Source organism: Lytechinus variegatus, chromosome 7, assembly GCF_018143015.1.
Source record: "Lytechinus variegatus isolate NC3 chromosome 7, Lvar_3.0, whole genome shotgun sequence".
In the NCBI taxonomy this organism is placed as follows: domain Eukaryota; kingdom Metazoa; phylum Echinodermata; class Echinoidea; order Temnopleuroida; family Toxopneustidae; genus Lytechinus; species Lytechinus variegatus.
In genome coordinates this window covers 2957756-2970514 of record NC_054746.1, presented here as the reverse complement: position 1 = coordinate 2970514, position 12759 = coordinate 2957756, and the positions used below count along the sequence as shown (strand labels likewise).

At 35.4% G+C, this 12759-nt stretch overlaps 1 protein-coding gene across 3 annotated transcripts in view; it reads left to right on the top strand.

Moving 5' to 3' along the window:
* The first annotated feature begins 565 nt into the window (after positions 1-565).
* LOC121418220 (N-acetylated-alpha-linked acidic dipeptidase 2-like) overlaps positions 566-12759 on the top strand; it is a 34247-nt gene continuing 22053 nt past the window's right edge. Inside the window, exons 1-3 of one of the 3 annotated variants that reach the window (XM_041611960.1) lie at positions 566-811; positions 8594-9150; positions 10129-10285. In XM_041611960.1, coding sequence (XP_041467894.1) covers positions 8828-9150; positions 10129-10285 — 480 coding nt within the window. In that variant the 5' untranslated portion in view covers positions 566-811; positions 8594-8827. Of the gene's footprint in view, positions 812-984; positions 1110-8593; positions 9151-10128; positions 10286-12759 lie in introns of those variants that run through there. The other 2 variants (XM_041611958.1, XM_041611959.1) reach the window with 2 other exon arrangements.

Here is a 12759-nt window from a genome sequence, read left to right as displayed (position 1 = left end):
ACACATCGCAACCACTGGTGGCGGAAGCCAAAAAATTTAGGAGGGTCCACCTGAAATTTTGCGATGGACACGTAAAAAATTGAGAAGCAAAAAAAAAGTTTATTAACCAAAACTTAAGGGAGGATCACAAAACTTTTAGGGGGGTCCACCTGAATTTCGGGGGGACGCAGGAAAAAAAATTGACAAAAAGTCTTCAATTTCAAAACAGGGGGTACAACTCTGCTTTAATGGCATTTCACATTGCAAATTTTAATTTTGCTTCTCAAAAGGGGGGGGGGGGGCACGTGCCCCCTGTGCCCCCCCCCCCGGCTCCGTGCCTGCTTATATCCCCGCCTATGTTCCACCCCTTTTTACCTCCGGTTCTCCTTTTCCTTGGGTGTGGATCTTCTTGATCAGCCCCCCCCCCCCCCCCTTCTGGCCCATCCCCATCCCTCTCTATATATATACTAGTGGTGGACACCTGTAAATTTATAAAGACAAAGTGAATGTTATACCAGTACACGTGTTAACACGTTCGTTGATCTTTGGAACACGGCAGATAGTACGCACATATGTCTTCAGCAAGACATGAGCGAAACCTGAGGCCAAGATTCCATCGATTTCCTGGTCGGCCTCCAATGATCGTGGAGCGAGTGCATCCCCCGACCATCCCGACCCACCGCTCCTCCGCAATTCTACCAGCAGACGACGTACCTGGCTGGAAGAAAACCGCGAACTGGTAAGATTGGAGCGGATAGATCGTGGGAGACTTTTGGAAGGATGCTGCACCTGTTTTAGGATCGTAAACACTGTTTCCTATCGTCTAATTGATGTAAGTAAAATTATGGGATTTCCATCGTGTTGCATGTTGTTTTGTTTTCAATTTTCAATTTCGATGAACACAAATAAGAGAAAGATGAAGCCGTTTCGATGCCCGCCAGTGCATGTGTGCCAACGCAATATGGTGTGAGTTGTGTAGTAGGGATACTATGGTTCAGGTGTGTGTGCGACCTTGCATTGCAGCCTTTGCAGGTGTTGCAGGCCCAAGTTTAATATCTGTTGGTATCAAGAAGCGAGATGATGCTTTTGTGGCAGTTAGGTGGCAAAATCAAGACTGTAATAATTCAAAGGTAATCTATCTACATACGTAATCTTTGACTCCAGCATTTATTAATCTGCCTGTCATGCCTGTTGATTATAATTTGGCAGTGATCTGAGGACATATGCAACTCAGGCTTGATCATTGATGTATAAGAAAATTCTTTCAAATTGAGTATTGCAACTGATCAGTATGGAGCATACAGTCAAATATTACTGTTCACATGCATGACCAAGGAATTTCCAAACACCCCTTAACAAGTTTTTCTCTGTGTCCAAAATAACCAACTAATCAAGTTTTTCGCAGGGTTTATTACATATTTTGACCCCTAATACAAGTTGTCGCCAAAATATGACCTAGGGCAGGGCAGGGTAAAAAGCTTGGGAGAAGATATACCATAAATACGTCGGGTTGGTCTTTAAAATAAAAGCTTTGGGGAAAAAAACACCCTAAATATGTTTGACCCTGCGATTGCATGACCAGTGACCAGTCTTTCAAAACCACCCTTTTTCTTGAAAATCAGTGTTTTTGATACCCTTAACGAGTCCGCACGAGGACCGCGTCCAAAACTGAAAAAGCACCCGTTTAAATGCGTTATTGGGGTCATGCGTGTGTACAGCAATATATTTAACTGGCCCTGGGAGCATAGGCCTATATATATTTCCATTAATCGATGAACAGTCACACTGGCATAGTAGCGAAACCTTCAAGCGATCTTGGACAAGTTAATAAAAGTAAGAATCTATATTGGACATCATCATTATTGCTTTCTGGGGCAGATCCAAGATTTTATGGTGGGGGGGCACATTTTCCCAGAGAAAAATTTGTCAAGCAAAAAAAAAAAGGTTTTACCCAAAATTGAAGGTCATTTGTCCTCATAAAATTTGGCAAGCCCAAAAAATGAAAGGTCCTCACTTGTATATGCAATGACACATTCCCATTAAATACATGCTGTGACCTTAAGAGGAGGGTGGGCTCACTTGTGTAAGAACGGCATACATTAACAATTTTGATTGTGGCTCTCAAAGGGGGAGGGGTGCATGGGCTGGATGTGATGTATGCCCCCCCCCCCGATCATTTATAACTTTGTGTAATGGTTGTCTTTATCAAGGTCAATTGATAAAGTACATGTATGTCCCCCTAGCAATATATTCCTTCATCTGTTCGAGAATTTTAGAAATAGGTCTACTGAACAGAAAATGCTAATGACCTGCATTCACTTCTCTAATTTTCATTTCAAATTCATTTAATTCACATCCATTAAAAATGTACAATAATACATACAATAATTACATAAACAATGATCAAATCAATTGATACATATCAATATTATGACAAAAGAAAAGGTCTTCTAATTTGTGACAATTGATTAAAGAAAGCTAAACTACAGTGATTATAGTGAATAGTGAGTGCAGGTGCGGCAGAGAGCAGTTGAGATATTAAAGGACAAATCCACCCCAACATAAAGTTGATTTGAATAAAAAGAGAAAAATTTAAGAAGCATAACACTGAAGATTTCATCAAAATCGGATGTAAAATAAGAAAGTTATGACATTTTAAAGTTTCGCTTAATTTCACAAAACAGTTATATGCACATCCTAGCTGGTATGCAAGTGAGGAAACTATGATGTCATCCACTCACTATTTCTTTTGTACATGCATTTTATTATATGAAATGTGAAATATTCTTATTTTCTCCTCTTTGTCAAGTGATACAACAATTAACTGCTCCTTGAAATTGTGGAATTAGCATTGTTTAATACTATATGGTTCAGTCAAGTTGGTCTCATTGTCAAATCTATAAAAAAATGAAATATTGTATAATTCAAACAATAAAAAACAAAAGAAATAGTGAGTGATGGACATCATCGACTGACTCACCTAGTTGTGCACATCACTGTTTTGTGAAAAAAAGCGAAACTTTAAAATGTCATAAATTTCTTATTTTACATCAGATTTTGATGAAATTTTCAGCACTATGCTAGTTTGATTTTTCTCTATTTTTTCAAGTCAGCATTTTCTTAGGGTGGACTTGACCTTTAAGTTAAAGAGGGGGCTGCGTAAGATGTAATAATGTTACGTTTAATATTAGATTTCAAGGAGTAGATTGTTGAACATGATTTGATATTGTCCGGAAGATTGTTTCAAATAATAATGATAATATAATAATAATAATGATAATAATCAATTCAATTCAAAGTCTTTATTTACATAAAAATGCACAGTATACAAAGATAACAAAAATATGTTTTTTTATGATAAAGTAGTAATAAATAATAATTATAGTAATAATGATAGTAATAATAATAATAATAATAATATTGATGATGATGAAGAATGATGTGTGTAGGTCTGATTGTGGTATATTTCCTTTTCTTTGTTCTGATGTATTAATAATTTTCTTTTTATGGACATTGAGATCAAACATGGCCACTGTTTTCCAGTCGGAAAAGTGCCCCCTGGGAAAACTCAGGACAGTCTTACGTGTGTGTGTTTTTACTTTTTTTGTTTTCAGGAGTGGGAAACTAGTTTTGTGCCTCAAAATGCCATTAAAAGAATACTAGATCCACATCCCTCTCTTCAGTGGTCAATTGGCTTTTTGAATAAAAGAAATTGTTGAAGGGGAAGTTCACCCTGAAGAAAAGATTGTTGTAAAAATAGCAGAAAAAATAATAAAAAGTATTGGTGAAGTTTTTGGGAAAAATAAGGATAGATTAAGGAAGTTATTAGAATTTTAAGTTTTGAATTTGTGACGTCATAAACGAGCAGCTGCCCCATATATTATGTGATATAAAATCCATCAATTTCATTTTTTAATGGTTCGGATGAATTTTTCTTTGTAAGAATATGTGTGAAATTATTTGTCCATTGATATACTGAAGGTACAGTGAAGTCCTTATATTCAATTTTCTTAGAAAATGACATTTGATTTCTTACCAAACGATATGCAGGAAAGCTGCTTACATGTGACGCCACAAATTAACCTTTTAATAACTTTTTTATTCTTTGATGGATTTTCTCAAACCTTGGCTTTAACATTAATATTCAAATATTTTTTTCAGCGATTTGTACAATGAACTTTTTGTCAGTGTGAATTTCCCTTTAAGTACTTTCCTTCGAAATGAGTTATATAATTGAGTTTAAACCAAAAGAATATTTTTAAGAAATCTTGCTTCGGTTCCTTGTCAAGTAAGTTTGAAAATGAGTTGGATCCAGTATAGGTGAATAGTCCTTCAATTTTATGACCCTGATTTAATTATTCAATTGGTTTTTCTCTCTTATGTTGTAAGTTTTTTAAAATATCTCATTCTGTATGATACGGTTTCTTTCAATATTGTTGAATAATATATGTATAATTGTTTGAAGTTAATTGTTGTAATGATTTGTACAAGTACAACTTATTACCTGTGATTTAATTTTAGAGAAAAGCATCTTTAAAAAAGTTAAATGACTGATATTTTGGTTACGATATTTAATATTATGTCTTTTTGAGGGATCCTTTGATTTAATTATGAATTGTACCAAAGATGCATTACTGATGTTATTTCAATTTCTAAATGGAGAGTAGGCACAGAATTTAAAAATGTCTGTAGTATTAAGGGTCCAATTTCATTGTTCAAAAATTCAACAAAATATTTTCATCAGAAAATGTATGTAAAAAATCAAGCAAGGCAAGCATCATGCATTTGGATAATTTAGGAACCTTTGGAGTTTGGACTTGTGAACCTACAACATATTGGGCTATTGGGTTATTAATTCAAACCTTCAGCATAACAAGGTGTAAATGTTGGCTTTGTTCATTTGTACATCAAGTTCAAACAAATGAGTTCAGCTAGGTTGTAGTTAGCTCCCTAATGTTCAGGCTGCAAAAGTTCCTTTTGTGTAATGAATGACAGGGGCTTGGTAACCTACAAAATCATTTCATTTAAAGGGGTACTCTTTGCTGAAAATAATTTTATCCAAATAAATAGAGTAAAATAGTGAAATTTTCATCAAAATCTGATAACAAATAATAAGGTTTTTTAATTATAAAGTTCAGTACCGTATTTTTTGTGTGAAAACGATTATGTGCACGTGGTCATGAATATTCATTAAATGGGCTGATGATTTCAAATCCCCATTTTTCTTTTTGTTAAATGTTATTTCATACTACAAGGCTCCACATTTACTTTTTTTGGTGGTGGTTCAATATAAAGTTTGGTTGCCCAAAAATATAAAGAAAAACATTAAAAATGAATAAAACTTTTAAAGTATCAATTCTGCAGCCACAACCACTAAACTAGTAAAATCATGATTACATTTATCCATATTTTCATATTCCCATACATGTGTGTTTAATATAAGTTGCAGCAATGAATATCTGATGCATTAAATCAGTTGTCAATCAAAGTTTATTTGTTCTTGGAGGACAAAATTTGAATAAACATCATTTTATATGATAAAATGCAAAAGGACAAGTGGGGATTATATGTCATCATCAGTTTACTCATTGAATATTCATGAAGGTATAGAACTGTTTACCAGAATAATGCAAATATTTGAAATCTCATAACTTTGTTATTTCATGATCGATTTGGATGAATTTTTCAGTGTTTTTTCTGATTTTTCACTATTTGTTCAAATCATATTATTTAAGCCTGAAATCCCCCTTTAAGACCATTTGCACCAGCTGTTTGGTGATTGGCAGATGTAGAGCCAAGAGTTCAAAAGAAGCTCAGTTCATGCAGGCCCTGCAGATATGGATCACACAAGAGGCGGCATCCAGGGATATTCCATTTTTTTATCGGGGGTGATCGATGGATCTGTTTAGTAATTTGCTGGCAATATTAACAAGTTGTTTTTAAAGAGCCAAGAAAACAAAGTCATCAGTTTGACGATTTGCCTTCATATTTGCAACCGTCCAAATATGGCGATAGTAATTTTCATGGGGATGTCGTGACACAAATCTACACACACACACCACGTAATGCTTCAAGAGTCATCATTGGTTCGTGTTCATACCTGGAAAATGAGCCGATTGAATCCTCGGCATGATTTTGATGAATGCTGATGGTTTGGTGTCAACCAGCCAAGTAAGCATAACGGGGCCTAATCACCCATATAATGGTCTGCACGCTCTGCTCTCATCGTTGCCTTGCTCAGGCTCATCAGAATCTATGTCAAGTTAATGTGTACCGTACTCACTGTGTGAATAAAGAAACCCTAGACCTACAGGTATGAAACAAAAATCCTTATCTCATGTCTGGCTTAAATTATTTTTCTTCATGTTATTCCATTACAAAGGAAAATGTTTGGAAGCAATTAAAGGGGAATGAAACCTTTGGAACAAATAGGCTTGTGTAGAAACAGAAAAATCAAAGAATAAGAATAAAGAAAGTTTGAGAAAAATCAGACAAATAATGAGAAAGTTATGAGTATTTGAATATTGCAATCACTAATGCTATGGAGATCCTCCCATTGGCATTGCGACAAGGATGTGTGATGTCACTGATTAACAACTTTCCCTTTGGTGGAGTATAAAATACCCTCAAAATGTCTCTTTTTGCTTTTTCTTATGATGATACAAACTCTTTATCCATGATGTATTCTTAAAAAATATGTATTACATGCCCTCCTGGAGAAAGAACACATGATCTATGGATAGATGTGATAAAAGAGGCAATTCAAGTGAAATATATACTAAAGTAATGGGGAGAGTTGTTCACAAGTGACATCACACATCTTTGTCGCATTGCCAATTTGCTATCTCCATAGCAATAGTGATCGCAATATTCAAATGCTCATAACTTTCTTATTATTTGTCCGATTTTTCTCAAACTTTTTTTTATCTGTTTCTTTGATTTTTCACACAAGCTATCTTGTTCCAATTTTTTCATTCTCCTTTAAATTAATTAAATTCAATTAAATGGATGTTAACTTCAATTTGGTTTTGTTTTAGATAATCAAAATCAGTGTAAACTAGATTATGAATCAGTGGTATGATGAGCCCCGAAATTTGAGAGAGTACAATACTGCGAGCAAGCAAAGTGAGCAAGCACAAACTTCTACTTTTTGAAATTAAAGTCTCATATTGTGATAGATTTCGACAAATATATCAGAAAAAATATACTTTACCCTTTCCTTTTATTTCTTTTTATACCCCCGTCCTAGACGGGTCATATTATGGTATCACACTTGGTGTCCATCTGTCTGCTTGTCCATTAACTTTTCCTTGTAAACACAATAACTTTTCCTTGCAAACACAATAACTTCAGTTTTACTTAACCTAGGCTCATATAATTTGGTGTGTATGATACTAGCATGGATCCCAGCTATTTTATTGATTTTGAGGTCAGAAGGTGAAAGGTAAAGTTGCCACCTCAACTGTGGGTTTTAAAAACCACCTTTGTGAATTGGTTCCTATATGTTTGCTTTTATGTGGATTATTTGAAATTGAATAAATTTAAACTTGAACTTGAAACTTTAGAGCCCCATAATGATTATCGTACTTGTTTGCATTGCAGTATTCAGACATCTGCATTATCAGTGATCTCTACAAACTTTATGGGATATTGACTTTTGTTGCAGTAATAGATACTAGGTTTCTATTACAGGTAGATTCTCGCTTTGCTTGGCGACACCTGTTTAACTGTTTGATATTTTTAAAAACTTATATACGTATGTTTCATATTTGGCAGGCATAGAACTGCATATTGATGTCAGGGAAAGATAATTTATTTGATAATTGGTTATTTGAGTATTGCTCCAAGTTCCAAAAGATTTCAAAATTTCTGAAGGGGGAGGGGGCTGCCCCCTGACACCTCCCCCCCCCCCAGCAGCGTAAAACCATATATACAGGTTATTTATTAATATAGTGTACTACAGGATATAACAGTTAAAAAGCCTAGGTCTATTTTGATAGTGAAAACTTATTTGACATTTACCATGGGATCTACAAGACCACAACACCTCTTCAATTCTAGCTTTAATTATGAAATTATTATTTGGGTATTAAATTTTGTTACTTCCATCAAAAGTTAAAATTAGACTTTCAAAGTTTTGTTTACATTATATTGGGTTCAAAGTCTTTTGGTTGAAATTATTTGATCTCTTTGAGAAGATTCTATTGACTGAAGTATCTGCAGGCCTAGAAATATTTTCAGTTCCTTTTGGTAACTTAATGTAAATTTGCTTTTGATATTGAACCATTTTGTTGGACATTATGGCCTATTAGTTTGATCTGTTGTTAAAGAAATCAAACAATTCATTCATGTATTTATATGTTTCCTATTTCATAGTAAAATGTACAAAATTCTCTAATCATTAACTACCTGTAGAAAAAGAATACATGATTAAATTGAAGGCCTATAGTTTTGTACATTTGTGGCATACAGTCATGTTGAAACAACTAAAGTATAACAATGTTTTCCCTCTCTCTCCCCCCCCAATAGGAGACAACCTTCTAGTGTGTATTTGACATCACCTTTCCATCCAATACTGTGTGTACATGCTTACTTTTTTTCTTCTTTTATACAGATTTATCTGAACTCTTCCTTCCATCAAGTTCATTCTGAAGTTAGGTCCCAGGTTGGCTAACATGTCAGCTGATTGTAGAGGTCGGTAAGGACAGGGGTCATTGACGTATTGAAAGAGCTTCTGGCTTCCTGGCCCAGCGGCCTCCACCACCCGCCAAGAGAGCAAACAGTTCAATGCGCACAGCGTAAACTCCCTAATCACACCAACCAGTGGCGAGGCAATCAACCAATCAGGATGAGTCTGGAGGAGAGCCCATCGGGGGCGGCGTACGAGTCGCTGGGTGCCGAGGACTCTGTGCTCACTTTCCGAAAGAGCAAGCTGGAAGGAGGCACGATGGGTCACAGCAGTAGATCCCACCTGATTCTGACCTGGATAGTTGGGCTGTGTTTGGGGGTCGGGGTAGGGGTACTCATCGGGTGGTTCGCATCCCAGGCCAAGTTTCCAGATGAAAAGGCATATAAACTATGGCAACAAGCTCTTACAGAAGAGGATGCTGACAGGATATCAAAACTTCTTATTGATGAACTCAATGCAGACAATATCAAGGAAAATCTCAGGTAATCTGATCTTATATGATATTTTAGAATTTTTATTTTTTCATTCATTAGTAAAATAATTTTTAGATGAATGATACCTGCATTTCTCACTATGTGTAACATAATATTTTTCTTTAAAGTACATACAGAATAGAATTTAGCCTTAAAATATGTCAGGATTTTTTTTTTTTGGTTGTGAAAGTTTGGCAAACTCTTTTTTTTTTGGGGGGGGGAGTTTTCACCTAAACATGGGCCTGCCTTTAAATATTGATCATGATCAATAAAAACAAGAAAAATGACAATGTTGGATATAAGCACAGTGACAAAAAAGTTCTTGTTTTATCGTATTTCCTTTTTCTTTCTTATATTGATATCTCCAATGCTGAAATACTCCCAATCCAATTCATTTAGTTCAGGCTTAAAGCTGCCTTTTGCATACTATATAACACTATTTTATTTTCTTTGTATAGGGTTTGAAAATGAAGATTGTATTTTTTTCTTCAACAATTCTTCCATTGATTGATTGTCTTAGTTTGTGTTTAGAAATATTGTTGATATTATTTCATTCAGTCTTCCAAGGCAAGACATTTTATGGACTGAAATAAATTAAAATACTAATTTAGGCTTTTCTTTGTGTAATTGAATTATGATGGCATTATTTTTTATTGAATTCCTACAGGAGTAGATTTACTGTGCAAAACATTATGAAATGTGTTTTGTTAAAATCGAGATGTTTAGTGGCACTGCAGAAAATAAAGCTGTTTTTTTTTCTTAAATGAAATTAAATGACCAGAATATCACAGAGAAAAGTTTGAAATCAGATGATTTACAATTGAAATACATACAGTATAGGCTCTATATGATTTCCAAAAATTAGATTTGAGAATTGTATTTAAATGTAAGATCTGAGAACATCTGATAAATATATCATTAGAGATTGAATACTATATGAGGCAAATTCAATTTTGTTTGTTTGTTTATTTGTATTTATTCGATCAGGTACTTGACCTCACGACCTCATCTCGCTGGGACACCAGCCGACAAGGAAAACGCTGAGTGGGTCAAGGATCGTTGGATAGAAGATGGGTTAGATTCAGCCAATGTTATACCTTACAAAGTACTACTAAGCTACCCCAGCGTTGAAGAACCTAATTATGTAAGTAATTTTTTTTCAAACATTCAGTTTCAGTTTATTTCAGTCCCAGCAAGAGAAAGAAAAAAATGTGTAGTTTACCACAAATCAATGGAACTTTTGAGATCCATTATTATTTCAAACAGAGCAATTTTGCTCATTAATTGCTGGGAACATTGTTATTCTTTTTTCTGTTGTGTTTCGAGTAAACCTAAAGGAATGGATGGATCCATTATCCAAATCACATTAAATTGATTATGATTTTTGTTCACTTTCTCTAATAGCAGTTTACAGCTATCAGCTTTCCCTTCACGTCTATATCAATTTAAACATCTGCCTACAGAAATCAAATTGTTTCCAGCATTTGCTTTATAGGAATGAGAAAATTTAGATAATTCAGGAATTAGTGGATTTAGTTAGTAACCACTTGCACACTTTATAGAACAAATTAGCCATTAATAACGCAACAATCCCGGTATTGTAATTTGCTTTTCCTTTCTTATGAGGTGTTACAAGAAAGTTGCAATTAATCACAATTTCACAAGTCGATTTCTGGTCCCAAAATCAATTTAAAAATGGGCATTTAATTTCAAATTTACGATTGATTGATGGTCTTCTTCTTGCATCAACAAATATAAATTGATTTGCTTTGGTTAAAATTGATCTATCACTTGCAAATTTACATCTGAGCTTTGCAATTGATTGCAAACATATTCTTCCACCCCCCCCCCCAGGCTGATCTAGGTAGCAGGTCAAATCACTATTTACAACAAATATTGAATACTTGTTTCCATTGTTTTATTTGGTTGTTACTCCCGAATAAACGCTGCATGGGAGTCAAACATAAAGCTGAACCCCAAACACTTTGGGGTCAATGTTTGAGGTTAAATTTTCAAAATTGTTTTGGCTGTGGCCTAATCTTATCACATCAGAAAAAGAGTCATGAGAGTGAAGTTGGCTCAGTAGGTAAAGCATCTGCCGTCGAACCAAAGATAGTGGGTTCGAGTCCACCCCAGGTGGATGAATGAAGCCAGTGTGTTGTGTGTAAACGTTCTCCCCTGTTTCATAGATGCAGGCTATGTTACAGTGGAACTGCTCTGTTCCTCGGATAGGACGTTAAATGGAGGCTCTGTGTAGAGGAGAATCACCACCTTTGCACGTTAAGAACCCACTGCACTTTGAATAAGGGTAGTGGTCCACCTGCATTAATTCCCCCAACCAGTTATATCAGGAGGAGTGACCTGCGGGTCACAGTTCTGTGTTCGCGCCCTTGAAGGCGACCCAGATTGGCTGGCTCCTCCAATGCGCCTTTGAATGTCTTTGACAGATATATGGCGCTATACAAATGCTGTGCATCATCATCATCATATCACAGCATAACATCTTTATTGGTGTCACCCAGTTCCCGGGTGATGTGTTAAGCATTAGGCCTTATTCTGATTTAACAATAATCAGCATAATACATATTTCTTGTATAGTACATATCACATAATGATTTCAACTTCTCTATGCGCTTCCAGAGGACTTAAATATTATTATCCTGGATTTTGCTTGGCGGCCATACAGCACTCACGCATTTCAAGGAATAAATTCCTGCCAGGTACCTATTTACCTCACTTGGGTATAGTGCAGCACAATGTGGATAAATTTCTTTCTGAAGGAAATTACGCCATGGCTGGGATTTTAACCCATGACCCATAATATTTAATCATGAACTAGAGAGTAATAGAACTAAACATGGTCAAGCTCTAACCATTTTGTGATTATACTTCATCATATTTGCAAGTGCTTGCAGTGATCTTTTAACTTTTATTTCATCTACTTGTGTGGAAATAAAAGCAGTCAGGATCAAGTTACGGCCACCCAAATACTTTTATGCAATCCGACATCAAATCTTTATCAAAGAATTGCTTTTGCACATTGAAATTAAACAGTGACGCCACAGTCACACCCATGAAGCTGACTCCAGACCGACCCAATCTATTATGTTATTACCAATGGCATGACATTGGTTGGTGTAGAGTCTGTTTCTTTGGTGTGACTGTACTTATTAGGGACTGTTTCATAAAAATTGTTAACATGAAAAACTTGCAATAACAATTTAAAGCTACTGAAATCATCTGATTTGATTGGCTGATAGTAAAGTTGTTGTAGAAATTGTACATTTTTTTATCATAACAAGTCTTTATGAAACAAGGTCCCAGGTCATGAAAGCACCTTGTCCCTTCCAGGATACCTGCGGGGGAATTAAGTTTACTATTTGACAAATGTTCTCTGTAAATGCTACCTGCTCGCATGATTTGACCTGTCACTTTTGAGTTTGGCATGCGTTCAGTTGAGTCCCTACCTGTTGCAGAATACTGACAGACGTGCCATCTGTTTCCTTTCAATATAGTGAGTAAGGTAGTTTCATTGTCAAAGTCAAGGAGTGCAGGTGAATGTAAGATAACAAGTGTATGTTCAACAGGTGTCCAGTGACTCCTGCTTTTGGCCTCTAT